Source organism: Rosa chinensis, chromosome 1, assembly GCF_002994745.2.
Source record: "Rosa chinensis cultivar Old Blush chromosome 1, RchiOBHm-V2, whole genome shotgun sequence".
NCBI lineage: Eukaryota > Viridiplantae > Streptophyta > Magnoliopsida > Rosales > Rosaceae > Rosa > Rosa chinensis.
Window position 1 is genome coordinate 53,301,507 of NC_037088.1, and position 20,133 is coordinate 53,321,639.

General features: G+C 38.0%; 3 protein-coding genes across 5 annotated transcripts; 2 read left to right on the forward strand and 1 right to left on the reverse strand.

Moving 5' to 3' along the window:
* The first annotated feature begins 332 nt into the window (after positions 1–332).
* On the forward strand, positions 333–866 carry LOC112181684 (cysteine proteinase inhibitor 5). Its single transcript, XM_024320075.2, has one exon. The coding sequence runs from the start codon at positions 416–418 to the stop codon at positions 770–772; it is 357 nt and encodes a 118-aa protein (XP_024175843.1). The 5' UTR covers positions 333–415; the 3' UTR covers positions 773–866.
* A 1,566-nt stretch (positions 867–2,432) lies between these two features.
* On the forward strand, positions 2,433–11,096 carry LOC112182180 (protein LATE ELONGATED HYPOCOTYL). Of its 3 annotated transcripts, XM_024320630.2 has the most exons (9): positions 2,433–2,729; positions 3,052–3,092; positions 3,314–3,509; positions 3,595–3,706; positions 3,914–3,975; positions 8,128–8,361; positions 8,459–9,715; positions 9,954–10,169; positions 10,257–11,096. In XM_024320630.2, the coding sequence occupies exons 3-9, from the start codon at positions 3,471–3,473 to the stop codon at positions 10,662–10,664; spliced, it is 2,328 nt and encodes a 775-aa protein (XP_024176398.1). In that variant the 5' UTR covers positions 2,433–2,729; positions 3,052–3,092; positions 3,314–3,470; the 3' UTR covers positions 10,665–11,096. The 3 variants fall into 3 exon arrangements, with proteins under 3 accessions (XP_024176398.1, XP_040373725.1, XP_024176399.1); XM_040517791.1 differs by having other exon boundaries at positions 3,052–3,509; XM_024320631.2 differs by lacking the exon at positions 3,052–3,092.
* Positions 11,097–11,245: 149 nt separating this feature from the next.
* LOC112182181 (serine/threonine-protein kinase ATG1a-like) lies at positions 11,246–16,535 on the reverse strand. Its single transcript, XM_024320632.2, is given in 14 exon segments — positions 11,246–11,904; positions 11,907–12,003; positions 12,115–12,185; positions 12,264–12,552; positions 12,696–13,057; positions 13,131–13,363; positions 13,546–13,600; positions 13,779–13,890; positions 14,044–14,124; positions 14,217–14,310; positions 15,003–15,067; positions 15,362–15,420; positions 15,756–15,873; positions 15,972–16,535. Coding segments are annotated over 14 exon segments (2,031 nt in total). The 5' UTR covers positions 16,230–16,535; the 3' UTR covers positions 11,246–11,767.
* Positions 16,536–20,133: the final 3,598 nt, after the last annotated feature.

Sequence of the window (20,133 nt, forward strand, 5' to 3'; positions counted from 1 at the left end):
TCAGCTAAGCCATATATGGTTGCATTAATTGCATCAGAGTTTTACTAACAAACGAGATAGTACATACTACAACGCTAGCTATTAGCCGCTGCTCGATTCTCTTGCTCAAATGCTCAATATAAGGAGATGATCACTGATTGATCTCATCTGAGGCAGCTTAATTCGCCATATCATTTGGATCCTTGCACCGATCCACCGCGCGCCGCCTCTCGACTCTTCCTGAATGCATGCATCTTAAATATCACATTTAATTTACCGGTCGGTTTAACAGTTTTCCTGTTCTTTGTACCCAAGTAACGCCGAGGAAAGTTAGGAAATAATAAGAAGTATATTTGTACGTTATCGTCATCCAATAACTCTTGTTTTCATGATCTGAGTTGTATTTCTAAGGATATACACTAAATTAACGGCCAGGATGAGTCGGCACCACCTTGTCCTCGCTCTTTTTGCTCTCCTCCTTCCTCTGGTCAAGGCCTTCGCAGACAGCGAGGTCATTGTAGTCGGTGGTTGGAGACCCATTGAGAACATCGGTGATCCCCATGTGAAGGAGATTGCAGAGTTCGCCGTGTCGGAGTACAACCAATCCCAGAAGAAGAACTTGGTGTTTCAGAGCGTGGTCCGGGGAGAGACTCAGGTCGTAGCAGGCGTCAAGTATCGGCTCGTCATATCTGTCAAGGAAGATGATTCCTTCGAGAATTATGAGGCTGTTGTATGGGAGAAGAGATGGATGAAGTTCAGGAAATTGATCTCTTTTGATGAAGTGAATAATTAATAGTGCTGGTGTTTTTTTTCTTTTTTTTCTTTTGTTGTTGTTGTTGTTTACAAAAGGTCAAATTCTATTGCTTTCATTTCGTGTGCATCTTTTATATTCATGGCCGGAGTTGAATGGTTGATATTGAGAGACTGATTATTCATCTTCATTTTAGTTCATTTATTCTGATTATTAATAAAGATTTATACGAATTAGTCAAGCACAATCCATTTTGGACTTGTGTGAGCTACGTTCACTCAAGTCAAAGTAATCCCCTTCTAAGGAGGGAACCCCTTTGTAAAATGAGAGTGACCACCGTCTAGTTGGCCTTGGAAGAAAATGTGGTCTTCTGGTTTACAATGTTCCACTGTGGCCACTGCCCAAGTGCAAAACGAATTAAGGCCTAACCATGATCTAAATTCCAAAACTCGAGTAAGGCCAATTATGACGGCTTGGAATATAGAGCTTGATGTAGGCCTATTTTGATAAGCATAACTGGTGATGCAGATAGATGCAAATGAATAAAAATTCGAGTTATGATGTTCAATTATGATATGACTTAAAATTTATAAAAGATTCTTGTATCTTGCATTTGCATAATTGGTGATGCAGATGGAGGCCAATTATGACCGATTAAAATATGAAGTAATCATGCTCTAACACCAAATTTATAACAAATCATCTGAAAATCAACTATAACCGTTTTGTTACTCAAATAAATTAGTGTTATTAAAGAGCGCCTAAACCTTACATCTAACGTCAAATGTCTAGTTCATACATTGTCTCAAGACAAGTTTTGTTATGATTTGCTTTTGTGTTCGATCAATTCTTGGGATAATATGATCGTATCGACGGATGTAACAAAGTGAAGTGTATTTGGAACAAGCCTACAAGGCAAAAGAGAACTAGGCCAAGTACCAAACTACAGATAATGAAAAAGCCCAAAACTAAAACAATAGAGAGGCCCCAAACCCATACCCAAACGAAAATACCCAACCAAAATGGCAAAACGACATTAGAGCCACCCAGAAGCTTCTGAATCTCTCTCTCTCTTCACAAAGTAGGCGCGTCACATGATTCCCCTATAATCCGCGGCCTAACAAAACGTACGGCACAGATCGCTTCACCTCCGTGACGTGAACGCTTCTGATTTCGCCAAGAAAAGTAGTGGGTTGTTCACACCGCAACACCAACAGTACCGGATCACTGTCACCACCAGTTCGCCACCTCATGTTCCGTCACGTGCACCGCACGAGACCCCTTCGGCAAAATCTTTTGACCGGTCATGCACACCCCCCTTGTCTCTTTGCACGTAGCGGTTTCCACACTATCCACGTCGGCCCAATCCCCTGCCTTTTGTCCCCGCGTCCGTACCATCTGACCGGTAACCGCCGGTGAACTCCACCACCACGTCAGTGGAGGGCCCCACGGCGCACAGCTGGAGACGCTTTTACAGACTTAGCCTTCGAGGGGGGAAGGGAGCTTGTGGACGAGAATCGACGCTGGGAAAAAGAATTTTAAAAAAAAATTGAAAAAGAAAGGAAAAAGCGCTTGTGGGCTAGGACGAACTGAGCCGCTAAATCTGCGACACTTGGCGCGATCTTGAGGCTCTAGAGGGCTCTCAGACTACAGCAGCCATAAGGAAAAAAAAAAACAGAAAATCAAAAATCCACAAGAAAAAATAGTGGCTGAGATTGCTCCTTGCTCACAAGAACTGAGAGAGAGAGAGAGAGAGAGAGCTTCTGGTGGTGTGTGAGGGTGTTATAGTTCGCTTTCTTCTACCAGGTTCCCACTCCCTCTCTTATACTCTTTGCTTTTGCTCTGGAGATTTTCGTGTTTAGTTTCGATTGTGCCGATCAAGTTTTTCGAGGCTATTAGATCTCTCCATTGCCGGAAACTATGCCGTCACCGGCGAGTGTGCGGTGACAATTCCGGCTGGTGTCTCAGTCGCGGAGAGAGCTCTCATCCGCCATGGAAGGTACTCTTTCTCTCTCGTTTCCTTAGGAATTGAGCTTGTCTCTTACTCTCTTTGGTTGCTGATGCGAAATTAAGTTGAAAATATTGATGATGAATTTGAGCTTTGAGCTTTGAGCTATTGAGTTTTGAATTCAATGAGTGAGGCTCAGCTCAGTAAGTGATGAACAAAGCTCAGATTTGAGCAATGAAACTTTGATATTTCGATTTGGTCGGCAACCAAACAGAGGTTAAGATTTTGCAGAGGATATATGGAAATGGTTGCAGGTTTACTGATCGAAATTTCTTTTTCTCTGCGTGTTGCCCTTGTTTTTTTTTTTTCGTAGTTAAAGGTTTTGGCGTCTTCTTCTTCTTCGGGTTCATTTTGGTGAGGATCATGAATAAGGAAATTTATTTTAGTTCATTCGGTGAAGCAACTCTCTGATCCTCTCTCTATGTGGTTTCGGTGGATTCTGAAATTGTTATTGATCAATTTTTGTTATATATGAGTATCTAAATAGCTTCGGTTTCCGTGAGAAATTCGAATGCTCAATTGTGCTGCTATAAATCAGAGACGGATCTCTACCCATTCCTGTGTTTCTTTTGCAGTAGTAGTAGCCCCTTGTAAGCTAAGTTTGAGTAGTAAAACCACGACGGCTTTACTAGTAATAGCGCTCGGTGCTTTCACTAATGAAAGAAGGTTCTTGTTATATACTTTGCTGGTTAGAGAGGATTTGAAGCAGCGCTCAGCTGCCCGGGTCCAGTAATGGACAATTTCTCATCTGGGGAAGATTTGATCGTTAAGGTAACAAAACTGGAACTCTTTTTGGTTTAAAATTTTAATTTTGTAGTAAATGGTAAGTAGCTGAATTGTGGAATCCTAATGGTAGGCAAGAAAGCCATATACTATTACCAAGCAGCGAGAGCGGTGGACTGAGGAGGAGCATAATAGGTTTCTTGAAGCCTTGAAGCTCTACGGGCGAGCATGGCAGCGCATTGAAGGTTAAAATTCGAATGACCTTTAACTTTAGGCTCTTCCTCCTGTTTATTTTCGTACTGAATATCTTGTTAGCATCTACTGCTTCAAGCTGAATCCCTAAATAGCTCATGTTAACAGTTTTGACATGATATATTGCTGTATTGTTTTTCCTAAGTTGGGGTCATCGTCTCAATCTTTTTCCTCATCTGTTGTTACGTTGTGGTTTGCAGAACATATAGGAACAAAGACTGCTGTGCAGATCCGAAGTCATGCACAGAAGTTCTTTTCAAAGGTCCATCCATACCTTTTCATCTTCTTCTTTTGCAAGATGTGTGCTTTGCTTCTTATGGTTTGGTTATACACAACATTGATCCTTTGAATTGCACGTTTAGGATTTTATGAAACATAGTTGATAATTTTGCTCTCCATAGCAGGTTGCATATAATTTCATTGCCATGACTAATAACTACATAACCATGTCATCTTGTCATTTGTCTGTGAGATACTCTGAGGGCCGTTAGAGGTTCTTGTAAATGCTAGTCTGGTAGAAGGTACTTGTTCTCTCATATGCTTGTTAGCTGTATATTGTCTAGTTATTATATATAAAAGACGGCCCAGTACTTGAGGCTCTTGTGAATGTGAGCTGAATCCGCTACTCAAACTGCAACTGGATGGTTGATTGGGGCAAGCAATACATGGAACTGACTGAAACTATTTTGTGCTTAAAATGTTTATTAATGCTTGCACATGCCATATCAGAACCTACATGAATTGACTGAATCATAGAATTCATACTTGGAACAAACACAGTTCCATTCTTTTTATATTGTCAAGTAAACTGTAGCAGTATATGATATGTAGTATAGTCCTTCCAGCCTTAGCGCTCTCCCTTTGGATCCTTTTCGAAGGAAAAAAAAAAGAATGATGCTTATGCCTTTGGGGTTTAGGAATATATCAAATGAAGGGTTTTTTTTTTCCTAGCCCATTATATGAGAGAGATCCAGATCCAGATCCAGATCCAAGATGCTGACTTTGATATATATGCTGATTTAGTCTCTCTGCATATTGGAAATGATGTTTGCAGACTTCTAGTAATTTACTTGTTAGATGATTTAGCTATTGGGTTGTCCACTAGAACTTTAATTTGTGCATGCAAGCTGCTATGGTGTATAAATCAGTATTTGCCTGGTGAGCATCCAAACAAGTTTTTGGTCTAGTGTTTCACGAGTTTCAGGGTCATGGGATCAGATTTCCTTGATTATCCTTCAAAAGAACCTGAAGTTGACTGTAGCCTGTAACAAGTCTCAAGTTTTTTCCCTCAAGTGTATGTGACCTGTATATAGTTTTGCTTATATGGTGAGTAAGGTTAATTAATTCTAAACAGAAGGGAAAGTTAACTGAAATCTACTAGCTTTGGATAAGTTTAACCTGAAAGACATGAAGTGACTCACTTACAGCGGACAACCTTAGGCTTCAAAGATAGAAACTTTACTACAGGTTTAAAGGTGAAATGGAGGCTACAGGTTTGGAAGTGTGCATGGTTTTTGAAATTCTTTCGGAATAACTGTACAGGAAAATAGAAATTTAGGTAGGTGCTATTAAAGTTTGGAACTTGGTGCTATCCTAGGATTTTGATGACCCGATAGCAGTCGAACTTGGTGTCATGCCCAAATAGGTTCTTGAGATTTATTTCATAGATTCTTTTAATTGGCTGATTACTTTTAAAAAAACGATATGAAATATGCTCTGTTCTAATCTTGCTTTTTTAGAACTCACAAGGGTTCAACAGTGGAGACCCACAGATATAAGATTCATTTCAAACATTGTTTCTTTTGTTTATTTTTCGTTCAATGACAAATGCAAGTTATCTCCTTACATTTACTGAACACATACCTCTCTCTCTCTCTCTCTCTCTCTCTCTCTCTCCATGATTACATGCGATAACTTGTTTGTTTTCACCTTTTAATATTCTGTTGCCGATGCATTTTCTTTTGCTTTGGGAAAATAAGAGATCATTGATTTCTGTACACAAACTTTCCGACTTCTGTTTTCTTTTTCAAAATTTGGCATGCATTCAATGAAGGATCAGCTAACATTTCAATAAAACCAGAATCAAGTATTGATTTTTCTTAAACAAATTTTGCATACAAATTTTTTTCTCTCTTGATGAAGGTGCATATCATCCCAAGATGACACTACCTCTCCCTGACATATTGATCCAGAATCCAACATCTGTTGCCCTTTGACCAGCTGACCAACTAATGCGGCTTCAAACTCTACCAAACACATTTGTCCATACTTGAAAGACTTCCCAAGAAGGCTTATAGATCTGAACAGTAATTTTCCTGTTCTTAGTAGACAAAATAATGAAAAGGGCAGTTGAGGTTATCTCAATCTACAGTGCTACTTAATTCAGAAACAGATATCACAAGATCAATCTAGTATTCACAACCCAATATCGACCTAGTAATAATACCACCTGCACCTGGATTAAAGTCATTTGACTCTCCTCACTTAGATTATTACTATTGAAATGTTTTGAAATTTGCAAAAAGAATTGGCTGCCAGTCAGTAAATCCTGGACAACAAGTATGATATAAGTTTTGTGCTGACTTTGTTTAATATTAAGACATGAAATTTCTGAGTTTCCTCTGTTTAGTCTCTGTAAACATCTACTTATAGGATCTTGTTCCCTCACTCTTCCCTCCGATCATCATACCCGGACACACGATTTTTCCTATTCTAGAAGAAAAAGGGGTTTGGTTTGGCCAAATACCCCTCTTCTCATGTAATTATGTCATTGCGATTCAAGTGACCACTGATTCAGTTAAGATTGCATAGAAAATGTTTGATGGGTCACCACTCTAGCTATCTTTTAGGTGAGAGTTTGAGTATTTTTGGTATCTCAGGTATTCATTTGCTTCAAATGCTCCAGATTATGGCAATGCTGAAGTCTTGAGTGTTCAATAATGTTTGATTGCTAAAATTTAATATTTTATATACCATGAGAAGGATAATCAGATTTCTTGTGCATTGAGGCCTTTGTATAGTATCATTATAATTTTTTTAAATTTCTGTTTCCTCGTATCGAACCGTACCCTACCCGTACCTGTACCCGTTTCCATGCTTCTTAGATTATACTGTTCTTTCTGAATAGTATTGTTCTACTGCTTAGTGTGTTTCCTGAGTAACCAAAGTGGTATGGATGTGGCAGACAATTGAGTGATATGGCTTTGAGTCTGAGTGCTAGGCTATCCGGCACTATAATTCCATAATTAAGTTTTGCTAAGGTGAAGATGGTAGTACATTACTAATACCTATATTGGAAACTGGAAGAATTAAGTTGTGAGGAAGTATGATGATCCTAAGAGTTGCAACTAAAGAAAGATATAGGTCCTGTACATTATGTTGATTTTCTGGTAAAAAATTGGTTCAAAATTTGTTGGATAAAATTTATACTAATTGTAGGATAGATCATTAAACCAATGTTTCTTGGTGACCTTGTTACTTAATAGCTAGATTTATAGTGAACTTGGCATTCTAGAAGACTTGGCATTGAATCTTGTCTCCACAAGTAGGTAATGGCTTTCACTCGTTAATTAGCCCAGGTGTCTTATAAAAACACACCTAAGAATGAGATAAATTAATTAATTTAGAAAAAAAAATAGCTCTTGGATCTGGGTGCGAGGCTTCCCCTCCCATCAGGGCATTTGGAGGTCAATGCAGCATGTCTAAATAGCAAAACCTTTACTCTGGTACACCTCCACCCCATGCTGGATTTCAAAGCAAACCCTAATCTGGTTGAAAGATTATAAATAATAAATTAGAATACAAAGAAGGAAACAATTCGTAAACAAAGTTTGTTGGTCAGTCAATTTGAATAGGTTAGTATGTCATCAAGCTCTGCTGGTCATGGATGCAATTGGAAACATCTCTCACTGCCGATATATAGTGAGGCCAACTGTCCGCTGTTCCCTGGGGTTATCAGTAGGCATCCTTGTTTTGACTCATGGTTCCAGAATGGCTCTTCCTCTGAACTTCATACAGAAAGCTTCTGCACTCATCAGGAGTCGTGTATTTTAATGGCATACTCCTGGAAACCAGTACCAGTTTCCAGCCATCATCTTTTCATATCAATACTCTAGACCATATACCAAGGGTTTTTATTATTCTTGTTGTTCTCGTCTCCCTCCGGGATTGCAGATAACATAACCATGGTTACACACTACACTGATATGAACTAGTCTCCCATCTCTAGACATTTGCCGCACTATTTATTAGGTACATGTTTCCAAAAATGTAGGTTAAATTATTGATACTTGAGCTATTTCATTTTCAACAGAGTATTTGAGACATTGAACTCCATTAGACCACTGCTTTTGGTGCCCAGTAAATTTTCTATTTAAATTCATTATCACTGACGAAAAGAATGTTTAACTTCCAGCTGGAGAAGGAGGCAGGCAGTAAAGGTGTTCCTGTAGGACAATCAATTGACATAGATATTCCGCCTCCACGCCCTAAAAGGAAACCAAGCAATCCTTATCCTCGGAAGTCTAGTGAAGCTGCTCCAACATGGTCCACGTCGCATGTCGGAGCAAAGGATGGAAAACTTGTGTCATCAGCTTCTTCTTCACATTGTAAACAAGCAGTGGACTTGGAGAAAGGACCACTCGATGAGGTTATTATTTTTATTCTTTAAGGATAAGGACTTTTAATAGTTCTCATTTTACTCTTTCTTTATGTAACTTTTACTTGACCTGCGACTTGATTAGCAGAGATCCAGTGGAGAAGAAAAGCTAAGTTATGGAAAAGAAAACAAAGATGAAAGTTGCTCAGAAGTCTTCACCTTACTCTCAGAGTCTCACTGCTCCTCTGTGTCTTCTGCAAACAAAAGTTCCAAACCTGCACAGGCGGTACTCAGAAATGCTTGCACTTTTAGAGAGTATGTGCCTTCAGTGAAAAAGGTAATCCCTCGAGATGGCAATGAATCTTATGTCACTATTGAACTTAAAGGAAATGAGAATTTGAAGAAAACTGATGCCAAAAAGATAGTTCAAGATAATGCCACAAGTGAAGCCTCAAAGTTGGAGAACACTAATGCTTTTAAGTTGGTTCAAGGTGAGAAAGCAGATGATTTGAATTGTTCATTGCCAACAGATGGGATGCGAAGTACTCCGACCTGCCCGAGGAACGTTCCTATACACATACTGGATGGGAGCGTAGGAGAATGTAATCAAACTACAACCCCAGATTTGTCATTTTCATTCCAGGATTCTGTATTTCATCCTATGGGAAAGATTCGTGTACAGCCTAACCTGTTTACAAATCCAGCTGCATCTACTACTACTACTGAACATGAAAGTAATGTATCAAGATCTTGTATTGACCAATCATTTCCAGCTATTCCACCTCCATTTACCCCATTCCACCACAATCAAGAGGACTACCACTCATCTCTTTCCTCCACATTTTCAAGTCTTATTGTGTCTTCTCTGCTACAAAACCCTGCAGCCCATGCTGCGGCTAGCTTTGCAGCGACATTCTGGCCTTACACGAATGCAGAGAACAAGGAATGTTCTCCAGCATGCTCTGCCGGAGGTTTTCCATCTAGCCAAATGAACTCCCCTCCAAATATGGCAGCAATTGCTGCTGCGACTGTAGCTGCAGCAACTGCATGGTGGGCAGCCCATGGATTGCTCCCCTTGTGCGCTCCTCTTCAAACTAGCTTTAGCTGTCCTGTGCCCGTGCCCATGACTGGAGTTTCATCAATGGACAATGATCAAGCTCCTGCAGCCGAGACAAAGAAAGGACAGGATTCTCTTCAAGTTCCTTGCTTGCAGGATCAACTGCAGGACCCAGAACAGTCAGAAGCTGTGCAAGAACAACATTCACCTCCAAAATCACCAACCACAACCTCATCAGACTCTGAAAATGGAGGTGCAAAGCCTGATATTGGATCAAAAGCTGATGATAATGAGGACCTAGCAACAACTGAAGTTCAAGATTTGAACAAAGCAAAGAGCAAAAAACAGGTTTTCCTTTAATATTGTCAGAGTGGACTACTAGTCCTGTTTCAGTTATTTTGTACTTTTCCCTAATTTCAATAATAAATTTTTTTTTTCCTGAAAACAAAGCCAAGAGCAGAAAAAAGGTTTTCCATAAAAATTGATCAGCTAACATAACTCACTACTAGTCCTCCTTTCAATACTTTGTACTTTTCCTCTAGTTTCAATAAACCAGTATTTCTTATCTTGCAAAAAAAATACATAGGTGGACCGTTCTTCATGTGGTTCAAACACAACTTCCTGCAGCGAAGTAGAGACGGATGCATTAGAGAAGCAAGAAAAAGGTGAGGAAGAACTAAAAGAACCTGACATAAACCCAGCTTCTGAGTCTAGTTATCGCCGCACTAGAAGTATAAGCAACATGAGTGATTCTTGGAAAGAGAGACACATGAATGATTCATGGAAAGAAGTCTCTGAAGAGGTATTTAAACACATTTGTTTAGTGTATCTATTTGGACAACTGTTTATGATTTAATTGTTCTCTCATCAATTATACTATCTTTTTTAGGGGCGAATGGCTTTTCAAGCATTATTCTCAAGAGAGGTATTGCCCCAGAGTTTTTCACCTCCACCTGACCTGAATGATAAGGGGCATCAGGACACTATAGAAGGACAGCAAAATAGTGGTGAGAAAGACGGAAGATCTCTAATGTTAGACCTGAACAGCAAGGCCTGGGCACCATTTTGTCACCCAGAAGTGGAGAAAATTGCATCACCACCAGGAGGGCTCAACGGTGCAGGGGGGCTGTTGACATTAGGCCTGGGATATGGAAAGCTAAAGGCTCGTCGAACAGGATTCAAGCCTTACAAAAGGTGCTCTGTAGAGGCCAATGAGAACAGGGTGGCAAATGCCAGCAGCCATTGTGAAGAGAAAGGTCCCAAGAGGCTTCGCTTGGAAGGGGAAGCTTCAACTTGACATTCGATATTGCATGCAAAATCAGAGGAAACCTTGCTTTTGCAAGTAATGTTATTGTTTCCCCCTTCAGTATATTATATTCCTTTGCGTTTCATTTGAATTTTCAAGTTAGGGAGATCAGGAACTTGTCTGGGTGTGTGTACCGTATATATGTCTTGCATTTACTCATTCACTACCTTGGACCTTTGCAAATGCACTTGAAGACTTTCTTCATTAGATCGGCCATGATATGGCACTTTTAAAGCTGCTTATCAGATAGAAATTTCGAAGTCTACCCATACTTCTGCTGCTTATAGATTTCCGTCTCATGCAATTGGTTACAGGCCACTTGATTGTGCTTGTAGTTCTTGCAGCTGAACTGTAGACATATTTTCAGATGTGATGAGAAGCTTTTGCATTTACACTGAAAATAAAGAGTGATGCTTTCTTATTGTTCTGGCTGTTGTGAGAATGGTCCTCGTACACCGGAATGCAAGCATCATTATACACTGAAATAGTTCAATGGTGGAATATACCTTGGAAGAGTCGGATGTCTTGGTTTTTTGGTCAAATATGGGGATGATAAGATCCAGTTTCACTAGTGAGAAAAAATGTGTTATTCTTTCCTACGACCAGTTGTGTACAATCATTGTGTCACCTTATGCACAGATGAAAAGAGAGATGACTAAGAGGGATACATACATGAATATACAAAGGCCAATGGGGAAGAAAGATCAGAGTTTTTGCACACCAAGAGCCAATTAGTGAGAACTGATTGCCATAAGTGTAGTTTGGCACTTGCTATAGCCAAGCTTGAGTACAGCCACTACCCATATTTACAATTGTGACCATAGAAAGAATAGAAAAGTTATTTACACAAAACTCGTGCAATGAAGGTAATCTCGCTCGATATTGCCTGTGGTCTACTACACACTTCCCTATAGTAAATATTTGTCACTGTTAATAATCATCATCACCATCAGTCACGTAATAAAGTCGTGTCCATCCCCATCATTCCCCAAAGTTCCAAAAACTGCCTGCTGATCTGACCACAATTTACACCAAACGGGTAATATGCACAAAAAAAAGGTAGTTCGTTGAGAATGGCTGTACACCAGTAATATTTACTTAGTAATGGAGTCTTTAACTTGAACAGGAGTGGGATCTGGTTTGAGAAACTTGATCCGATGGGACTCCAAGTTTACCATGTATTGTTGGACTCGCTTCTTATTAGCCGGAGCCAAGTAAAATGGAGGGCTTAGGGCAGAGAGGTTGCTTCTCCTGCAATAAAAGAGAGCAGAAGCATAGCTTTGGTGTACAATGCTGCTGCACTACCCTTGTTCTCCATATACTCGTCAACCTAGAACATAGACAAAGTCTACACAGTCAAAAGATAGTGTCATCTGCAAACAAGAATGCAAATTTATATGAATAAATAAATAAATAAAATGGCAGCATAAAAGGAACTCACAGCGGCTTTTGTCCCAACGTCTAGAGCTTTTTGGAATATAATTTCCATCGCATCTGGTACTTCAGCAGCACCTACAATATAAATGACACAATGAGCAATATATACATGGTAAAACCAGCAAAATCATTTTTACATATTGAACGTCTAACCATCCATATCTTGGACATGATAGGATAACTTCTCTGCGCGATCAAATGCAACTAGGAAACCTTGCTCGGCCCAAACTGAAACAGATGACGGCCTAGTAAAGTCTACATTTTCTGAATTGTTTAGCGACAAGCCACCCTGAACAACTGAGGATGCATTTGCTGAACTGCTTTCGGGTTCATCCTTTTCAATTGATGCCAGCCAACTGCTGCAAATTTGAAGAGCTTTCTTCCATATGGCCAAAACAACTAGTTCAACTGAAAATGACTCTAGATACAGTCCTGCATTGTACTGCAACCAAAAGTAACCATTACTTCTATACAAGAGAGAGATAGAGAGACTTCTCTGTAAAAAATTGAATTACACCTACTGTAAAAAATATCAATCTCTGCCTATATGTACATGTTCCAAATGAAAACTTGCAAGTGACGTACCTTTTCCTGAGAAAGATCAGCAAGGACCTGAGCATGCTGATGTAACAGATGGAGCCTGGTCGAAGGATGCAATATAGACAGTCCTTGCACTTCCAGTAACAGAGTCGATGCACAAGATGCTGGTTCTATAACTGATCCTTGAGTTTGTGAACTTCCCCCACCAAGAGAACCAGCTGCCAGCTCCTCTGTTTTGATGACACGTGGTATACCATGATCTTTCTGCTTTGAAGCACAGATAGAAGCTCTAGTTGTGGAATCAAGTTGCAGGGAGTGTTCAAGGTAATATGAGAAACTCTCCATCGATGCAAAATGAGAATTAACCATTACGTAATCTTTTTCAATGGACTCCATTGAATCCGAAACTGTAAAAACCAAATTAAAGTAATTAAAATAAAGCACCGGCATACAGAGGGAACTACAAACAGAAATACAAACCTCGGAGCTGATCCTGTAAGTTTGGATCTTGATTAACAGATTTCCTCGGCTTATCACATGAAAAATCTGGCACAAGACCTTTAATATGTGCAGCTGAATCTAAACTCAGATTTCCAATAGAGGAGTTGATGGGATGCCTGGCATGCAATTGCAACATCGTATTGGAGCCAGAAGAACTAGGCTGTTCACCCGTTGATTTAAGTGGTGGAGTGTGTTCAACTTCCACCATCACCCTGCAGATTACGAAAAAAGAAATTATTGCTCCTTCAATTTCAGCTTCACTACGAATATATGTGGACATAATAAACTGCTATTATATGTACATATAAAATTGATACTCAATTTGTACTAATTGCCAAATGCATCCATAACCAATATATAATACAATTATAAGCTATGAAATGAAATGCTTTACCTCACTTCTCTGAGAAACTTGTGATTGAAGAACTCCTGAAACGACAGTCGCTCAACTGCATAGAAGGTTTGATTTTTACACTGTTAGCTATTTTGAAGAGTTTAGTAACTTTGGATATTCATATGACAGTTGGAGTATCTTCTCCCATCCTTGAATTTCTAAATTGATTAATTACACACAACTTGTGTGACACAAGCACAATATCAGAGATGCCTTAAAATAGCAATCATTACCTGGATTTAGACGCAAAAGGCTTCTGCAGAGATCTACACAATCTGGATGCAATTCTTCCAAAGCACCTTGTGGAAACCGCAGCTCAGTAGATGTCAGAACATTATGAAAAAGCTGTATATAGCAGAAAAATGATTAAAAAACAATATAGCTCCTTCAAATATATAACTTTCTTACTAGCCCTTCCAGTGGCTTATTTCTTAAGGATGTGCATGGCAAATCTTAAAATTTTCCTACAAAAGGAAATCTAAGGATTCTTCCAAAAACCTGTAATTGACTATTCCCATCAAACGGTAGCTTCCCAGTCACCAGCTGATATAAAATTGCTCCAACACTCCATAAATCAGCCTGCAAAGACCATAACAATAAGTCAAATATGACATAAGACTGGCAAAGATGCTTAAAATCATGTCAATAATGTCACTTTCACAATCTATCACCTTTGCATCATATTTTTGATTCAGAATAATCTCTGGAGCCATGTATAATGGTGAACCACAAAGTGTGTCAGCCAAGTCTTGGGGTGTGACAGATCTGCAAGACAGGTGAATCAAATATTTAATGACTCCAGAAGGAAAAGGGGGAAGAGAGAAAAAAAAAGACCAAGTACCAGTTACATGTTGAAATATGTGTCAGTGTGTCACCAATATTTACAATTTTATATTGCCAAAAGAATTTACTAAGGTTTTTGAATTATTCTTGACAAAAGAGGCTGCTTCAGAAATACTTTTAGAAAAACGATCTTCTGCATATAGAAGGACTGATCATTTTAATAAACTTCTCCAAGTAACTTCTCTGCTTCAGTTCATGCTGTTTCATTCTCACTAGTATAGTACTTCCATAAGCCACAGATTAAGAACAATAAATTTGGATGACAGAAAGGGAAGAAGCTGAAGTTCAAAAAAGCAGAACTCTTTTTACCACATGGTTATGTTGAAGGCGCAAAATTGTATGAGCTTAAGACTAACCTGACAACTAATAATGTAAATGGACATGAAGTTTATTGGGTCCTCGTCCTTCTAAGCAGGCCAAAATTGGGATAGTGCTAAACCGGTGTTGGTGGAATATATTAGCTATGAACCTTTCTACTGGGAAAATGTTATCATGGCAGGACCAAATACAAGCACCACAAAGCTATATAAGTACCATTTACTGGACAGATAGCGGAGATTTTACTTAGGTTGCAGCAGTAAACTTCACAATAAATAGATTATTTAGGATCCTACCTTGCAAAACCAAAGTCCCCTATCTTCAATAGTGGGGTTTCCTCATTGGCTGACAAGAGCAAGTTCTACAAATTCAACGAGAAACCAAGTAAGTAACAAACAAACCTAAATTTAAGCCAAAATTGTCAACGTCATAGAAGTTTATACAATGACGTGTGGGTGCTACATAGTTATACATTGATTGAGAATATGTCAAAAAAGTTCTCATGAGCCACAAGCACGACCAATCAAAAAAAAAGCAGAATACCCGACAAATTTGGCAATTTGCAATTTTTGGCTGACTGATGTGCTTATTAGAATGACGGTCAGAGTTAAATCACCTAAAATATAACATAATAACCCAACAAGGTACACCTTACCTGTGGTTTTAAATCCCGGTGGATGAGGTGCTTTTCCTGAAGCACTTGCAATCCTGCAGCTGCTCAGGACAACCAAATTAAACATGTCAAAATCCACATAACCACTCACCAGAATAGGTATAAAAATAGCTAATGTGGAAGAGAATCAAAGCCTTATGATCACTAACAAGAGCATTCCCACTCATCCTAATCATAACTCAGAACCTAACCATCCAGAAATCAATTCTCCCCATAAAAGCACACACACCAAACTCCCCAATCATTAAAGAAAGCTTTTAACTTTTATCCAATTCTAGAGCTACAATTCAACTTCGGGCACAAACCCAAATAAGTAAACACCATAAAGATGAACTACACTACCAAAAACAATCAAACCGAGCATAGAACACAATACCCAATTGCCTCATGAAGTGCCTGGCCACAGTTTCCGAAACTTTCCCATGGCGCTGTATATAAGCCGCCAAGTCACCACCATCACAGTACTCCAGCACAAGGTAAATTCTTTCCTTGGTCTACAAAACCCAAAAGAACCCACATTTAAAACCCAAAACAGTTCAATACCCAGAATTCAAACGCTCTCAAAACCCAGAAAGAAAAAGAAAAAAGCTACCTGGATGGCCTCAAAAAGGTGAATAATATTGGGATGGTTTATGGTGCTAAGAATCGAAATTTCCTTAAGTAAACTCTCGCTGACTTTTGGGCTCAAGTGTTTCTTGTCAATCTCCTTCACCGCAACTTCAATACCCAGTTGGCGATGGGTCGAGCGCCACACGACGGCGAACGAGCCCGACCCGACTTTCGGGCCCAGTATGTAGTCTCCGATCAACCGGGACTTGTTGGTGTTCGATGGGCCGCCGAGACTATCCATGACTGTGTGGTATTGGGTTTCAGTAGAAGAAGAAGATCATTGTGGAGGAGTGGAGAAGAGGAAGGGCGGCGACGGAGGTTGCAGGCAGTGCTAATGGTGGCTCCGTGTTTGAGAGGATAAAAGGAGAATTGGTCATATTTGGGAATTGGGAACCAAAAAAAACACAAACCGTCTGGTTTTATTACTTTTTGCGAGGAAACGACGCCGATGTTGCCAATGAGAATTTGCAGAGAGAGAGAGAGGGAGAGGGAGGGAGAGAGAGGAGTCCTAAAGTGACACTTTTTTGCTTTCGGAGAGTGAGGGAAGCTTTATCCTAGAGCCAAAGGATGAGTAGACTATGGGTAAACCTGTTTTTAAACCGTGATAAAAAAACTCCAATCATCTTCTTTTTAAGTGCTGACAAATGGGGTTTTAACTTTTAGAAATGATTTGATGGTCATGATCTTTTAAGGATTAGGCATTAGATTTGCTGGTTGAGATTCATTTATGCCTTGGAATTGATCTGTTAAAATAAAAATAAAATTATAAAATTATGAATTTAAGTTTTATTTTTATAATTTTATTCACTAATTTCTATATGAATCTCAATCATTTAATACTCGATAAATTAATAACCTCAATAAAATAATATTTTTAGCCGGTCCTAATATGGGGATAACATGTTAAATTAATAATTTGATAAATTTATAAGATATTACATTTTAAAAAAAAAAAATTCATATAGACTTCATGCAATATATAAATTAATAATTTCTTGATACTTAGTGTTTATGATTCGACTATGAGGCCTTCATAAAGAATGACTCAATCGTTGTTTATTTCTTCTTGAAATTGATGTTACCTTGAATCTCATCTCTGACTTTTATTCTTTTTTTAAACAGGCCGGTGTAGTTTTCTCAGGCTGCAACAAAAAAATTATTCAATGACTCAATGTCACACTACTTTGAGAGCTTCTTTTCGCGAAACGGGCTTCATAATAGAACTATCGTCTTCAACTTCATCATCTTGATCATTTTCCAATAGTCCATGACACTTTCAATTATCTGCTGGTCAATCAACATAGCATATCAAACAAAATACAACAATATCTAAGAAAATAAAGAATAATTTGATAAATTTATAAGTTATTAATTTATCGATTATTTAGAATTCGCTAAATTAATAGAATTTTCTTGACTGAAGACTATTAATTTACAGAATTTTAACTGTATTAAGTCTTCCCTTTAGTAGACTATCAATAGTTTGTTAAGATTTCTAACTATATAGAATGCAAACAAAAAAATTTAAAAAAAAAAAAACATTTCACATCACTTTGCAACCATTATGATGATTTTTAACTTTTGATGCGCCTTTACTCTTTCTGTCACATACATCAAAATTATGGGCCCTATTTAATTACTGTCCCATAGACTCGGCACGTGCATTATAGTCTCTAACCCTTCTGCATACGGGCTTGAGATCCTAGTCCATATTGCAAGTCCCTTCGCTAATATGGACACCAGATTTCTGGACTTAGTGAAGTCTAGGCAACCCATCAAGTGATTGAGGGTGTTCAAACCCAGCTCAAGATCTCATCAGAAACCATGTACTGATGATGAACCTTTAACATTTTATTTTTTTGTTTTTTTAGAAGAACATGAACCTTTTAACATTGGTTTCCTAATTCCTAGTACAATCTATTGTATAAAATTTAACCCCAACTTTGAAAGTCCAATGTATCTGGACAACAAATGAGTCTCTTACATAATGTTACTTTTAGTCAAATGGAAGGGTATAAGCAGCGTGACTGGTAGGCTATAAGTGAAAATTTTACAATGACGTTGATGTATTAATGAATTGAAGTTCACCACATTATCTTTTTTTGATCAAGATCACACGGTTTCTCAAAGGCTTTTTAGGCCCAGAAACTAATCCGTACCGGTGATCATGTCAGAACGCTTCCTCCCCCTTAATCACTAAAAATATATTGAGATTTAACTCCAATCAACATTGACGGAATTAGAACTCGGGTGTGGGGGTTCCACACCTGGAGGTTCTTACCAACTCGTGGGTATGGTGGTTACATGACATTATCTTAATTATTGATGTCATCGTAAGATTTTAATTCTTTAACTGTTTTTTCTTATCACAATGAATGACTTTTTTTTTAAATTCTTTAACTTGTCACTTGGGTTATGATTAATAATATATAATATTGAATACAAAATAGTTTATTTATTATAAAAATAAGAAAGAGAAAATAAAAAGTTAAAAATCATAAACTAACTACTATTGTCCCAACTCTGTGAAAACTGTACCCTATAACTTTCTTTAAAAAAAAATAAAAAATAAAAAAGAGTTTAGGTTTAGGGTGTTATCGTTGTTTTGTTTTGTGTAATTCTTTTTCTTTCATAGAAAAAAAAAACTTTCTTAAATAAAAAACCGTTATTTATCTAAAATTATAGACTATAGCACATGATTTTTTGTCAAAATTGCATGTTCATATTCTCTCACCAAAATTTTTTCATTCACAAAAAATAATTTTTAAACACTTCCCGAACTAACAAAACTAAAAAATTATAATGCAAATTTTCTTTATGGTTTTTCAACGCAAAAAATAATAAAATTCTTTCGCAGTTTCGGTGTTCCTCAATTGGAACATGTTCTAAAAACCATGTTGTACAAATTGTGAGCTTATGGTACAGAAGTTTCAATAAAAATATTGTTAGCAATAAGGTTTAGCAAATTCCTACATGTCATTGCACTTCACATGTGCCCCCATGGCACCTCCCAGCGTGCCAAATCATGCAAAGTCTCAATCTATCCGATTTGTCATGTTTGTTAATCTCACCATTGGAAAAACATGATATTTATAATGTGGTTTCAATTGATGGTGTTAAAAAGCAACAAACGTGACATGTGGCTCATTATTGTATCGATATTGCCGTGACTTAACCACTCATTAGGTGTTGAGTTTTAACACAAAAAGCTTTGGTAAAGTTAAGTGCGAGCCACCTAATTATAAGTTATATTTTTGTTTGTCACTTTTTTAATGTGAGACTTTTCTTCTCTAACATACATAATATTGGAATTCTTTAATGAATTTTTTTGTTACAATTTTTCAAAACTGAAAAGCAAGAAAAATTCGTAAAAATTATAAATACAATATGCAAGACACCTTAACATTTGATGTATGGATACACCTGGAGCACTTAAGCTGTTCTAAGTTAAAAGGAGCCTTGTATTTTCTCTTATTAAAATGATATTACTAAAGGGTCTATTCCCTCCAAGGGGTTAGTGAGTTAGTAACTGAGTCAAGACTATAATTGTGGTCACCTAAGTTTAACTCTCACTAGCTCTAGAAGAGCTCGCCCTGTGGCGTTAATAGAGTTTAGTTGGTTACTCTTTGATACAGTTCTTAGATATTTTCGTAAAAATAATTGAATATTTAATTTGCATGTAGATATATCACATCACTGCCTAATGGTGTATCCACAAATTGTTACTCGGCAATGACCAAAAAAATAAAGACATATAGCTAGTGTTCTAAGTTTGATCCAGCAATTACACCCTAAATAGTTGATCTACATAATAGTATCCATATACTTGACATGCAAGTTAAGGACTCTCTCTCTGAAATGTATCAGACCAGATCATTCATTATTCCCAAGTCTTAAAACTCTATCTGCTTAAACCCAAATGCCAACAGTTAGGACTTAGGAGATGAAACTAGGGCATAAATAAATCTCCATCAATTCCTCTATACCTAAAAGCATACCAGCTGATCGATTGATCGACACGTAACCCTGGCCGAACTTTGGCATCTCCAAGTTCCCAATACACACAGAGAGGAGGTCACAACAATTACCAAGAAGAATGCTAACCCCAAAACTTATTGTTTCTCATTTCTCCCAAATTCTATTTC